A 14,765-nucleotide genomic window follows, 5' to 3' on the forward strand; every position below is an offset into this window, starting at 1 on the left:
AAGTTCACTTATGCTTTACAAGACTTTCCCAAACAATATAAACACCTAACTAGGAACCAATTTTTTTCTTTCTGCTAATTATAGACTTTTAAATTGAGTTTTACTAGTATTTGTGTATATGGCAACCCTTTGTGGCTTCAGGAAGCTGAGCTGCTGAGGGGTTTAAAAAGTATCTTTGGCATTTTCCATGAACATTTTTCAATTTACCATCATCTCAAACCAAAGCAGGTTCCTCACCCAAACTGTCCCTTGGCTAGTTCCTTGCACCTGGTGTAGCAGCTGCCCATTGCTGATCCTAAAAGAGTCAGGCAAGGGAGTAACTAGTTGCCCTGTTAGAAAAGACTTTCCAAAAATTGATTTGTAAGACTTTTAAAATGTTGAAAGTGTGTGCCCCAAAAGAAATCTTCTCTCTGTATCTTCACTCTTCACCAGGTTTCAGTTGCACCTTTTCACTGCTGGACTCAGGTATTCTTTGCCAGGTTTAAAGATGCCTTACACATATTCCGCTGCATCAAATCTAGAAATTCTCAGTAAGCTGTAAGTCATCTATAAATAAAATCAGTTGTTAATCTTTCCTTCATATCTTTTATTAGTGACCATCAACAAAAAGTTGACTGAAATGTTGCTATTGATGATAGTGACATCAAGAGGCAGAATTTTCCAGGTATGTTTTCCCAGTTTGCTTTTGGAAATGGTATAATGAATTAATTCATTATCAGAAACAATGAATTAATTTTTGGTGTCTGGCAGTCAGTTTTGTCATTTGCTCACAGATTTGTACTTGCCAGGCCAGACAGCAACTTCAAGATGCCTTTATGGCTGAGAATGATGGGGTCTTATAGATCAAAAGAATTTTTACCACAAAAAAAGATCACCTTCATGAGCAGGTAACAGGGTCTAAATAAAATTACCTACTGTAGACAAAAGGGGCTTTTGAACTAGAAATTCAAATCCAATACAAAAAGCATTATATGGTCTCAAGAAATACATTCAGAAAAATCAGAAAGATGTTTCCTAGCAGGTCTGTGACCCTGCCCATGTCCAGTCTAGCGTGGGATGGCACAGAGCCTGTAGGGCTGGGGCTGCAGAGTGCCCCCCATGACGGGCTCCGTGCTGACCCGGCTCACTCCCTCGGGCAGGCGGAAGGTGAACGCCCGCAGCAGGCTGGCAAAGAAAATGAACAGCTCGGTCCTGGCCAGGTGCTCCCCCAAACACACCCGGTGCCCTGCAGAGGGAACAGGAAAGGACACTGAGTAAACAAACCTGACCCCAACAGCAACTGTTTTCATCCTCATACAGTGCAAAGGTATTTTTGCCAAGCTCAGGATTTCTGTTGGACTTAGTGCAAGCAATGTATTTCTTCCTTCAAAGAATTTTATCTGCAGCTTCAAAGAATTTTATCCATGTAACCCTTCTGCTCCCTTCAATTACCTCAAAAGCCTCATCTTCATTTGACTGACAACTTTAAAGGAATTCATTCCACCATGTAAATGAAGAATAAGGACCTGCTTTTCCTGGGAGATGCCATGTTCTAGTGTTGAATGCATAAAGAATCAAGAGGACTGCTTGAAAGTGCTTTCCATACATATGTATGTTACAAAATGAGTGCCCAAAATCAATAGCCACAATCATTAGCAGAGAATGTTCTTCCAAGAATAGGGCAAGTTAGATATATATGTTTGTCAGGACACCTCTGATATTCTGTGTTATTATTTGTTCAGTAGAACACATGTTACTGAAAATAATCATGTTGATTTAAGCACTTTTGTTTTCCACAGAAAGGTTTAAAATAGACAAGCAGTAGATTTTTAATAGACATCATTCTACAGCCCCCATCCAAGCTGATGATATTTGTGCTGTAGCCCATTTACCTATTGAGAACGGTAAAAAGGCTTCTTGGGCCACAAAGTTTCCATCCTTATCCAAGAAGTGCCCAGGGTTGAACTGTCGAGGTGTTTCCCACTGCTCTGGGTCATACAAAGATGAAGCAATATTTGGAAGAACTATGGTGCCCTGAAAGGAGAAAAACATTCATTCTGTTCCTTGTTGACATTCAGACCATGACCCAAAGGCATCTAGCCCCCCTTCTGTTGAGGAGAATGCCCTGGCACAAACAGATTTCAATCCACACCATGATGCAGGAAAAGTCTGTAGCCACTGAGAAGCTGTGTCTGTACCTTTTTGAGGGGAAAGCCAAGCAAGGTTGTGTCCCTCACACACACCCTGGGCATGCCCACTGAAATGATGTTGCTGAAGCGTTGGATCTCATGAATCACAGCGTTGGTGTAGGGCAGCTCTCTCCGATCCTCGTAGAAGATTACCTTGGAGGGACCCAGAACAGCATCCAGCTCCTTCTGCACTTTCTCTGGGGAAAACATTCAGATTCAGGCAGAACATTTCCAGTGATTTCATTTTCAAAGGCATTTTCAACATAGAACTATGAGAACAACATCACAATTAATTTAGAAATGTAAGTAACTTCTTATGAAGAAAAATAAAGTAGCAGGATGTTCCAACAGCTTAAACATAAGAGAGCTCTGCTTCTGGGTCTGAAGTTATTTGATCATAGATTAAGAAAAGACATTTGTTGCTCAAAAATTTAAAGCTGAATGTTGCCTTACTACCACAAATCCAAGAGATAACAGATTTATCTTTGGGTTTTCTTTTGCCTAGGTGCCTCAAACACCTGCAGCCAGTTAGAACATTAAGCTCACAGCTCTCTGAAATTTATGCCAGGTGAGTCTGAGCCTTAAAAGCCTAATTCCTGTTAAAAGGACATGGTTCTTATGCAGGGTGTCTGTTAAGTGAAGCAATGCCAAGTAGAACAAGGTCCAAGTACTATTTTAAAAAATTGATCTATTGCTTGGCATCTGCCTTTTAATCAAGAACAGCGTGTTTTAAATTACTTATTGCATGGGAGTCTTGGAGGCATTAACAAAAATAAAACCTTTGATTTATAAACTTCAAGAGAGGCAGTACACACCTAATAAAAATACCTTAGATTTTTAATAAATGATCCTGTCTTTTTTCAGGCTTTTTGAAGCAACAGTAATACACAGGGAAGTCCATTCGGCATTGATCAGTCTGTGCCCATTCACATCAAGCATGCCCTGTGACTGCCAGCAGTCCTTCATTAAAGTGACAACAGAGATTTAAGCACCTTACAGAATTTAAAATGTATATTCAAAACTATTTTTAAGTTAACTTTCCTCCATGAAGAACTATCTTGCAGAAGAACTTGAGAATCCAGGTAGTTTGAAGTAATCAGTCACTGCATCATATAAACACACATTTCTATTCCTGATTCAGGGAAGAGGCAAAAGGCCAAATTTCTCCTTATGGTACAGAGTGGAACACTGTCATTGGATGTCAACACAGGGAAAGTATGAATGGGTTCAAAAAGAAGGCACCAATTAATTAAATGAGGACAGACATACTGGTGTCAGCTCGTTCTAAGTCCTGATGCAATGTATTTCTCAAGAAGCTCAGGAAGAATCACTCTGCACATGCTGTGCTTTCCCAAATATGTGCAATATTTAGCTAAATAAAATTATACAGGTGAGTCGGTGCTTTCATAACCTTAATTAGAGTAAGCGATAACAAAACATGTGATAACATGAGATTAAGCAGAATTTCTTGTCTGACAGCTACAAATTGACCAAGTTTTTCTTATCTTCATCTCTTTCATCCATTTAAAATCCTGTTCTCCTCTGGGAGTTGCATATATTCTGCAAGGTAACTGTGAGATTTTGGTTATCCAACATAAGACATGTTTCTTCCTTTGGTTTTCATTCAGTGCTCTATTAAAGGGATTGGTAGTTATTTTAGAACTAGACTTAAAAGCAAATTTCTTAAATACACATAGAGGTAACAGAGGAGCCATCTGTTTCCACTGCTGACTAGAAAAATTTCTGTTACAAGAGACTCAAATACATCACAGAGTTAATTTAATCCCTGGATCTGCTGATGCTGCCTAGGGCAGACCTACAAGTACAAAAAGGTACATGTGCCACTAGACACATACCAGGATCTAGGAATAATCTCTGATCCATGAGAATGACAGGGAAATTGTTTTTTCTATTGCATGGGAGATATCTGTGATGGGCTTATCTATTCACCTTGGATGTCTGGATTTGCGACCATATAGAGAAGGCCCCAGTTCAATGTAGTGCTTGATGTCTCTGATCCACCCAAGAAAAGGTCATTTATAGAATAAACCATGTTGTCTTCATTGTATGTTGACCTGGGTTCATCTTTGGACTGCAAATGATAAGAAAAGTTAAAAGCTTATATGTGAAAGTTAGAAAAAACAGAATTGGATTAAATGTGATTTCATACTGGGCTGAATAAAGTTCTTAACCTGTGGCATTCAGGTTTCTTCTACACAAGGGCACAATGACTCATGTACAGCTGCTCTGGGGTTTTAGAGTTTTCAATTAGGAGTGTGAGGATGTGTATGTATACACTGAAATTATAAATAAACACAGCTATGGTTTGGGGGAATTCATTGTCTGTATTTACGGAGGTTTTGCTCAAGGGTGTTGAACATTTCTGTTGCCAGTGGAGCAATTGAAAAGAAGGAGAGATGCTTCTCCCTGCTGTAATATCATCTAATCTTTTTTTATTGCCCCTGTTCACCTATTAGAGACAGTTCAATTTTTTTAATAAACAAACTTGGATGATTTCCACCCAGCAGAGTCCCAGAAGAGCTCACTGAAACAATTTCTGGCACGCTGATGTTCAAGTCTCATAAATTCCTAGAGCAGCAATGAAAAGCTTTAGAAACAGTCAAATGCTTTGGAAGGCCAGGTGTGTTACTGTGCTGATATAAAAAAATTAAAACAAGAGGATTCAAGGAGCTAGAAGCCATTTAGGCTGACATCCACACCATACATAAGAATATAGCAGCTGATGTGGGAATTCATCAATAAATAATTATCAGGGGGAGGTAGGTGAGTGCTGCAGCCCAACAGGTTGTGGCTGCCTCTGTTGCTGCTACAGCACATGAGAGTGGTGAAAGGGACACTGGCTGTCCCTGCAGGACAGCACTGCCACCAGGAACAAGAGTCACTGCCCACTTCCCAGGGCCTTTGGCTCTCTGGGCCACTCTTGCCTTGCCACACCCAAGTAGGACCAGTCTCATCTTGCCACTTCCTCTCTTTCTCCTTTTCCTTCCTGCCACCAAGCAGAACAGGAAGAGGAAAATATCCTGACACAGCAGAGGAGAGGAGAAAGGAAAACTGATTTAAGTGGAGGTAGGAGTCACAGAGGGGAAGGGCAACTGACAGTCCAGGCATCAGGGCTGGGATCCAGTACCCAAGAGATTCATGCAAAGTGATCCTGGTATGGTCTAGAAAAGGGAGAGATCTTGTGATCTCCTACAGCCCTACTGATTCCCACCTACCTCTACTAAGCCTGCCTGACCAAAATGCCCTTATCTGTCCCAGTTCCTTTGTCTGGTTGACACTTCACTGACCCTGGTGACACTTCACTAACACTGCCGACTCCTAGGTTATTTCTCCATAAAATGTTCTCAAAATCCAGCTGTCCTCTTGCAAATTCTCTTGGCAAACCTTTACTGGGAAAATATTGTAACCAGAGCATCCCACTCTGTCTTCCAAAGACCTTCAATCATTTTACAACTTGTGCCAGTGAAAAAAAATGCAGTGTATTAACCTGCCATTTAATGAAAGGATTGCAAGGTGCTGTGGCACATCAATGATCAGAAAGGATTTAGGAAGATCCTGGTTATTGGATTCACATTACCAAATGTAGAAAGGCAAGAGATTGTGATGATTCAGACTGGTTGTGAAGATTCAATAGTCCCTGTTGACCTTTTCCCCTATGACTGTATGATGGGGCAGAAAAAACTTACTTTTTCAATGTGATCCAGGTAGAAGTCAATGAAATCCTGCAGCTCCTCTGGTGCCCCACGCTCTGTGTGCATTCGGATCTCTCTCCGTGTAAAGTTGCTCAGGACATCATAACAAGCCAAGGCCTTCTTGTGAGGCCCAGGGAGGCGGCTCATCAGCCAGGGGAAGATTTCATAGAGCTGTGGGATTGACACACAAGAGGCCCTGCAAAGTCTCTATCACGAGAAAATGCACTATGGATGCCTGCTACAAAGAGAGGTAACGTTCATGTTAGCTTGGGATTAGGGTCTCATCAGCAAAATATCCTGACAAAGACTGTGCTTGGTCTTTCAAGCTGTGAAAAGTAAACTGTATAATTTCTAGTTTTGATGGTAAGATTCAGAGTTCCAAAGGCTTTCAGCTCAATCACAGGCTGAATTAGAATTACTGTAACTAGAATGAATGATATTTACCTATGCAGTTATTCATATCTTCAATTGCTATGAACTGCATTCGGGCATTTTAAAAGTGAGCTCCTGCCCTCCAGTGGAGAATACCGGGAAGGGAGAAGCAAAAGTTGGAAACTCCTCACCAGGTTGCTTGTCAAAGCAAGGACTGGCTCCCAGTGGCTGCTTTACAGGCTGGGTAACCCCCAAAGTACTCTCTACCAATCGACTTCTCAAGGTTCCTCCATGAAATTTCAAATATCTGAAAACCAGAAAACCTAAGGAACAGATACCTGACAATTTTGAGTACTCTCCTCTAGAAAGAGAGACAGGGTTATGTGGCACAACTAGATTTTTTTTTTTCCTTCAGTTTTACCATTTGGGAAAATCTGGCCTAAGAAATAACTGATTTTGACCTATTCTGATAGCTAGAAAGTTAATTCTGGTTTCCAGCCTACATTTATGCCTGGGTAATCTGTCTATTCTTGTATCTCCAAGATACAACGCTCTCTTAATAGTTCTTTTTCTGTTCAAAATATAATTCCATTGTTTATTCAACAGCAGAATTTTTATCCTTTCTCAGCCTTGATTTTGCTGAGCTGTTCTCATACTCTTTTAATCACACTACAGAAAGCACACTATTAGGTGTTCACTGGAGTGTGGTTGAATTAGATAAACTGTACTTGTATCTTTTTGGGAAATCAGTTCTTATTGTCAGACATCCAATTATCCATTATTGATTGCCTTATCACCAAAAAAAGTACTTGTCCAGTCCTTGGTAAATTCACTTAGAACTTCATGTCCTTTTTGGTTAGCTCCATCTCTGGTATTTTTATATTTGCAAAATGTGTTCAGAAGCCTTAGACACAACTGTGGTCTGACTAATCACATAAAGTTGCCAAGATTACAAGCATTCCTACTCTCAAATGTCTGCCCTCTCTCCCACTATGGCGCTCTAACTGTAAGTTGAATTTAGCTGTCTGTTCAAGACAGGAACTGCATCCATCCACCTTCCTGGGTTCCTGCCAAAACTCCTCATCCATTTATGGAGGGGCCCCATCCATAGTGTCCCCCTGTCAGTGACTGATAGCATGAGATTCACATAAGAAATGGGGATGTGGATGCAGCAATATCCTCTTTTTTGCATAATATTGTGTATTCATCATATCTGGGAGGTGTGGAGATGGTGGCCATTCCTCTGGAATGGTTTGAACTCCTGTTCTTATTTCCCCAACAGTATCTTATTTGCTGCACTAAATCAAATCAGAGCCAGGATGGGAAGCAGAGAAGAAAAGGAGGTATGTTCTGTGTCCTAAAAGCAGGTGTCACCTGCCACCACTACACTCAACTTACAGGACCAAAGCTAAACTAAACAAAAGGGAACTTGAGCATAACTCAGTGAGAAGAATGTTCCATGGGATATGGAGAGACATCTGTATTCCAGGAATTGCTTATGTATTCTATATTTAAAAGGTACTCATAAAATGTATGGGACAACTTCAGCAGGGGAACCAGAACCAGAACTCCCAGGAAATTTTTAATTACTTTTGTGCAAAGTAAGCTTCTAGTGTCAGAGGGATCACTGACTCCCAGATTGTTTGATTGCCAAGCTTGCAGTTATATTTGCTCTCTTTGTATTTCCTGCCTTCTGCTGCCTGGGCCTGGAGCTGCTCCTCACTCAGGGCAAAGGAGTAGAATTTCTCTGGGAAGTCTTCAAGTCTGTGTCTTCCAGGAGAAATGGAGATAAGTAGCCACAGGCAAAACACTTTGGTATTTGACTTATTCCTCTCTCTGTTAACTGTATAAAAAACAGTGTCTTAACTTGGCACATGAGTCAGACTTTCAGACCTGACATTTAATATTTAGGAATCATGATGTCCAACGCAGGAACCTGTGGTGTGCAGGGGTTGAGAAACCAAGTAACAAACATGACCCAGGAGCAGTCCATGAACCTGTGCCCTATTGCAAAGATTTAGGGGCAAACTGTCACAGTACTCAAAGACAGGAGAATGAACACAAATGCCCGAGGCTGGCATGTGGATCTTCACCATCCCACTGTGAGAGAGTTCACTGCCCAGTAAAACTGCGTGGGGCCTCACTCACCCATTCTAAAACTTTGCCTGATAGCTCTCGAATCTGCATTTCTTACTCTCTGTCTTGCTCAGAAAAATACAACAGATCATTCACTTACATGATGAATAAAGCTGCCCCCAAACTTGAAGAGATGTTCTGTAGCTTTGATCAGATCATGGAAGGCCTCATCCTCTCTGGAGAAACGATGTCCAAACACAACAGCACAAATTACATTGGAGACAGAATGGACAAGAGGGAAAGCAGGATTCACAGGTTTCCCTGCAACCACAATAATAAATAATAAATGTCACTGTTAATGTTTCCTGCTTTAGTGAAATGTGAGAATCCTCTAAGTTCCCCACATAACTTTCAAGAAGGCATTACATTTCACAGAGAAGCAGCAATATTTTTTCAAAACTGTAGTATTGAACTGATTCCTCACAACCATGTTGCAATCCTGCAAGCCCAGGAATGTGTGGCACTCTAAATAAATGCCAGATGTGTAAAATATTGCATCACATGAAAGAGCAAATTTAGAGGTAAAGGAAAAAAAAATCTACGCAAATTTGCTTTCTGGCAAAATCAAAATATGTTTCAAGCCTGGGAATGACTGAGAACACTACGGACAAAGGGAACCTGAGGGTAGAAGGGCAAGAAGAGAGATTGCTTTTTTCAGCAAGGACACAGAGGCATGCAAGGCTACTGTGTTTTGTCTGACCTTGCTGGAGACAACCTCCAGTAAGATAAAATGTTGTAAAATGTTGTAAACTTCTTTCAACCAATTGTGTTAACAGTATAATAACTAATTTTAAAGCAGTTATTTGAAATCTAATCCCAAGAAAACTATGTTGTGATTATGGAATATATGGCCATAAAAAACTCTATTTGTGTGTGTATTGATGCAACTGCCCAACACCCAAGGCACAATTCTGGTTAGTAACTTACTGTTCTGGGGTTTTTTCCTTGCACACATGGTTACATCTCAATCTCTTCTAGCTGTTAACCATGGGATTGGGCTTAATCTAATTATTTTTAATTTATACAACACTAGCCACAGCATGTCCTGATTTATTTTGCCCTTGCATAATGATCAGTATTGGGAAATCCTACTCACATGATCCTAACAGGGTTGATCAGGGTAGAATATTGTAATGAAGACAAGATCCTAGTCAGTGCTTTACAGAGCGTGTGCAAATGGCATTACAGGACTTAATTCATCAGCATTGATTTTGTCTCTCTATGCATCAGCACCATAAAAGAGCCAAAAATGTGCCCTTGAGGCAAAGGCCAACGTCATCCTGGGCTGCATTAGGAAATGAATTGGTGGCAGGCCAAGGGAGGTGATCCTTCCCCTCTGATCAGCACTGGCAAGACCCAGCTGAAATTCTGGGTCCAGCTCTGGACTCCCCAGTGTGAGGGACATCAGTGTATTAGAAAAAGTTGAGTAAAGGGCCACAAGGACAATTAAGGAATTGAAGCATCTGACATGAGAGAGGCTGAGAGAAATAGATTATTTAGTCTGGAGAAGGGAAGACATAGGGAGATATCTAAATATGTATAAATACATTGTAGAGAGATATAAAGAACAGAGAACCAAACTCTTCTCAGTGGTATCAAGTAGGGCAACAGGAAAAATATAAGTACATTAAATTCTATGTAAACACAAGAAATGTTTTTACTATAACTCTCACTGAACAGTGAAACTGGTTACACAGAAAGGTGGTAAAGTCTCCATTGCTGCAGATATTTACAACGCCACCCTAAGAAACCTGCTCAGATTTGAGTAGGGGCTAGGCTAGACCATCTTCAGAGATCCCTTTCCACTAAGAGTGCTCTATAATGTAAATAATCAATAAGCTCCAGTTTTTCTTCTCAATTTTAGTAGTTTTATAAATAATTTTGAGCAAGAATAGTCTCCTTGAAAACACAAGATGGACCGGTGGCTTTGCATTTTCAGTCCATTCCACACAGACAGTGTAAGACCCTGCACACTCCCTTGTGGAACAAAAGCTGCCCTCAGTTTCAGGACAGGACAGAGAAGTTCATACACTAAAGACATCAGAATAATGGCAAAAATGTATTGATATTTATTGCAGAAATACCTTTCATACTTGCAAAGAAGTCTACCAGGTAGTGAGCTTCTTCTTGCACTCGGTACTCCAGACCTCTTTTCCCCAGACCAAGGTTGCGTAAAGTCCTCAGAGCAAACCTCCTCTGCTGTTTCCAGGTGTGGCCAGTTGCCAACATAATTCCTGCATCATTAAAGGAAGAGCTCCTTATCATGCTAATATTAATCATAGACAAAGACTACATCAAAGGATTTACTAAGCCAGAGAACATAAACTGTTGCCTTACCCGTGAACACAAAGGCACTAAGGAACAGCTGTGACCTGTAATGATTTTGATAGGGATGAAATAGGCAAACTCAGCTGGGTCTAAGATGACTTGCAGGATTAAGTTTGATCCCAGACAATCAGATATCTCAGGATATCTCAGCTGCTTCTCTAGTGCTCTTTGCAGTGCTTGTCTCACAGTTTCTGCTATGCCTGAAGCTCACCTGAATCAGGGTGATGATTCTCATGAAGGGAAAATGGGAAAGAATCAGAAGACAGTCCGCAGCCAAAGAGAAAAGATCCTGTCTGTAGGGCAGGAAAGTTCAGTATTTAGGCTTTGTTACAGACTTTGGAAATTTCTAGTGTGGTTGGTGGTATGAAACCTACAGCAAGGCTGAAACAGAAGCACACTGAATTTCTAGGTGCAACTGTGCCAGCAGGAAAATATTCCCCAAAGGAAGGGAATGGGAAGAAGATCCCACTGTCAAACTCACTCTTCATGGAAAATGTCATAGTAGGAGGCAATTTGTCCAGGACAAAGAATTGGGTAGTGTCCTGCTTTTCCTCCATTTCTCTGCAACACAATTTACCATTGTCTCATCTATCTCATCATCTCTGAATCTGCCTCAGTGAGCATTCCATAGAAGATATTATGAATCCTTTTGCTCTCGCTAGTATTTTCCTCCTGCTACTCTCAAAAAGCTATTTTCTCTCTGTACCTTGCAGCTCACCCAGCAGTCATTCCTCACAGACAAACCCTGCCTCTGTGCTACCTCTGAAGGTGGTCACAAGTTACAAAAGATACTGAAATTTGTCAAGATGCACTGTTTTTGCCTGGAAATTCTCACCTTTTCCTTTGGCCATTGCTCTGAAGAAAGGGGACACCAGCCTGCCAGAAACATCTTCAGGGTGTGTGGTCATACCATCCTTCACTGCTTGAAATCCATTCAGTATAACCACTGGGGCCCATCCAAACCATAAAGTGAAGATGTTGCCATGAATTTTTGCCAGCTAGAGATGGGAGAGAAGCCAGGAAAGCACAGATGAAATCCCACATATTGCAATCAGAGGATGAACCTGTTCTTGCACTGATTACAGGACCAGCCCTAAGGTGGAGTGATGCTTTCCATCTTTCCCACCAGACTACAATTATCACTGAGAAAGCATGAATGGCTTTTCCAACATTCACTGTTGGAAACACCCATGTATTCCCACTTTTCAGAGCCACATGCCTATGTCAAGAAGAATTAAGTATTTTTTAGTACTGTATATAAGCCAAGGCTCATTTCACACTCATTAATGGGCTTAAGGGTATTTCCTATTTATTAATTTATTTCAAGTGTGTTTCTATCATCTGTACAAGTAGCACAAAAGAACACAGAACTGTCAGAGGAGTAATTAGCTTAGACACTGGACTTTCTTCTTTTCTCCCATCAGTTTTTGATCTTGTCAATATGAACAAGCTGATACACACAGAGTGCAAGGAAGTATTTATTTACTGCTCAAGCTAAAGAGTGCCAGTGCTCAGAAAGCTACAAGTCCATGCTGTGAAAGTAATTTTTTTAAAGTTTTTTTTTCCCTAACTCCAAATCTGATATATAATCCCTAAATATATTTAATTCTAAATTATATCAATTTTCACATGAATTCATATAATTTAGTGGCAAAGGGTGATAGAAAGATATCAAGCTTCACACGAATTTCAGTGAAAATCAGTGTTTAAAAGGGATAGCTTTAAACACCACAATGACTTTCACACATTCAGAAATTCCAATACCAGGTTTCTTAGCTTGACAAACTACTTTACACTGCAATATCTTTTTCTTATTTTGCAAACCAAACCAACAGTTCTGAACCAAAGAAAGTGTGATATCACAGTGGCCAGTTAACAGTTACAGTACCAGCAATGAGGTTCTGGGAGAGGATGTTTTCACATAGCAAGCAACATGAGAAAGGAGAAATCACAAAGACTTTTAGACAATTAGGAGTACCTGAAAATAAGTACCTGCATGAGAAGATCACGATTAAACTGAAAGTTCAGCTGTATCAGTGTCCCAAGGACTGGGAGAGGGACTGGTCCAGGAGGAAACCGTCTCCGCACTCGCTGCAACTTGAAAAACTGCGTAATTAGAAGAAATACAGCCACTGCCACAAGAGCTTCACTTATGCTCAACATTTTAGAGTCTGCCTATACCAGCTTGCCTTTATTCAAAATTGTATTTTGAAGCTATTAAGGTTGGTTGCTAAACCAGTTTTTTCATAAGAGCTTGAATTCACATAATAAATATTCCCCGCCTCCAACCCTACCTCTTTATTATCAACCACTCCTTTTTGTTCCACTCATTACATTCTCATGCTTCAGCATATTAATGATGCACACCCTTCTTCTTCTTCTTATCCAGATTATACTTATTCAATATAGATCACAGGATTTGTAGGAACAGTATCTTACAATACTAGGGCCAAGATTTTCCAGGCAATGGAGATGCACATAAATTCCCTATCTAGTTTTTCTGAGCCAATTTGGAATGGTATGTGCTCCTACAAATACTCCAGGAATGCTTTTAGAAAAGTAATAGCCATACATACAAATTAAGCAGGCAAATGTAAGTGGATATTAAATCTTGGAGTTTTTAAATTGGTTTGTATATATTCCATGTACATGTTATATCTAGTAATGGCAAGGCTGATAGAAGTTTAAAAAGCCCACATTTATCTTAAGATACATATACAACTATCTAATGCTTAATACAAAAAGCAAAATTTGTTACACTCTTGAATGCAATTGAAGACATAACTGGATTAATGTATGATCTCACTTTTTTTCCCTAACATGGTAGCACTAGAAAAACTCACAGAGGGTTTTATCTGCTTCTACACTTCCCCATTCAGTCTTGACATAGAGTGGGTATCCTTTATGATTTGAGAAATCATCAGAAAGTATGTGAGAAAGATAATGCATATTAATGGAGAAAGTACCTCTAGTGTTAAATATACAGATTTAAAAGAAAAAAAATTTAAAACATGGGAAAAACCTAGTAGGGATCTTGAGCTACTGCCAGAATGAAGGGCCTCAGCAAGAACTAGTCATGACATGAGTGTGGATTCTTGGTAACTTGAAAACAGAGTCTGTAGCCAAGGCTCTTTCCCAAGCCTCAGCACTGGCAGGAACTACAAACACAGCACCAGGGGAGTTCACTGGCTGAAATCAGACCATGGAAACCTCACAAGAGGGGTTCTGGGCACCACATGACCATGACCATTGCAGTCCCCTCTTACAGATCCAGACTGAAATGCTTCCCTCTCGAAATTGCCCATCCGTTGAGAGCAAAGCACTTGTAAAAGAAACATGTTTTCACTAATCTTCTGAGAAAACTGCCAAGACTCGTGCACCAGCTCATTTCTTGCAAGCTGACTTTGGGACAAAAAAATATTTCCAGATTTTGTGGCTCTGGAGCACAGAAGACCCTTATTCAGAAAGAACAGCCTGGAGTCTGCCAGCACACAGTTTACAAACCTCCAGATCAATTAGCCTTCGTTACCACTAATGCATAACTGATTAATGTGTACTAACCAAGGGATGTTTATAGGTTTTCACAAAGGCTTTGTTTGTGCACACTAAAAAGGTGATTTTTCAAGACAATCATTTCTAATTTATCTCTCTCCTTCAACAGGAAAAGCAAAATTCTCTTTAAAAAGAAATTGGTTAAGTTTTGCCTTCTCTGGCTCCAGTGTAATCTCACAAACTCTGCTTTAAATTCCCCAATTTATCAGAACTTTCAATTTTGAATCAATATAATACATTCACTTTTCTTTTAGATATTGGAAAATTTCCCATCTAAATAATATTTATCAGAACTTTCAATTTTGAATCAATATAATACATTCACTTTTCTTTTAGATATTGGAAAATTTCCCATCTAAATAATTTTTCATCAGAAAAAGTAATTTTGTCCACTGGAATTTAAGTCCCAGTGCCTTCACACCACAAGGGCTGCAGTCTCACACCTTTAACCAGTGTTCAGCTGGAGCCAGCCTGGAATACAGTTGTCTGGAATACA

At 40.1% G+C, this 14,765-nt stretch overlaps 1 protein-coding gene across 1 annotated transcript; it reads right to left on the reverse strand.

Moving 5' to 3' along the window:
* Positions 1-604: 604 nt before the first annotated feature.
* On the reverse strand, positions 605-12,968 carry LOC128941043 (cytochrome P450 2J4-like). The gene is made up of 9 exons (XM_054282957.1): positions 12,710-12,968; positions 11,553-11,715; positions 10,474-10,623; positions 8,490-8,650; positions 5,876-6,052; positions 4,119-4,260; positions 2,178-2,365; positions 1,872-2,013; positions 605-1,225 (listed from the first exon to the last, which is right to left on the reverse strand). The coding sequence occupies exons 1-9, from the start codon at positions 12,878-12,880 to the stop codon at positions 1,047-1,049; spliced, it is 1,473 nt and encodes a 490-aa protein (XP_054138932.1). The 5' UTR covers positions 12,881-12,968; the 3' UTR covers positions 605-1,046.
* Positions 12,969-14,765: the final 1,797 nt, after the last annotated feature.

Source organism: Melozone crissalis, unplaced genomic scaffold (assembly GCF_028551555.1).
Source record: "Melozone crissalis strain CALT ecotype California unplaced genomic scaffold, PUWL_Pcris_2 ptg000034l_1, whole genome shotgun sequence".
NCBI lineage: Eukaryota > Metazoa > Chordata > Aves > Passeriformes > Passerellidae > Melozone > Melozone crissalis.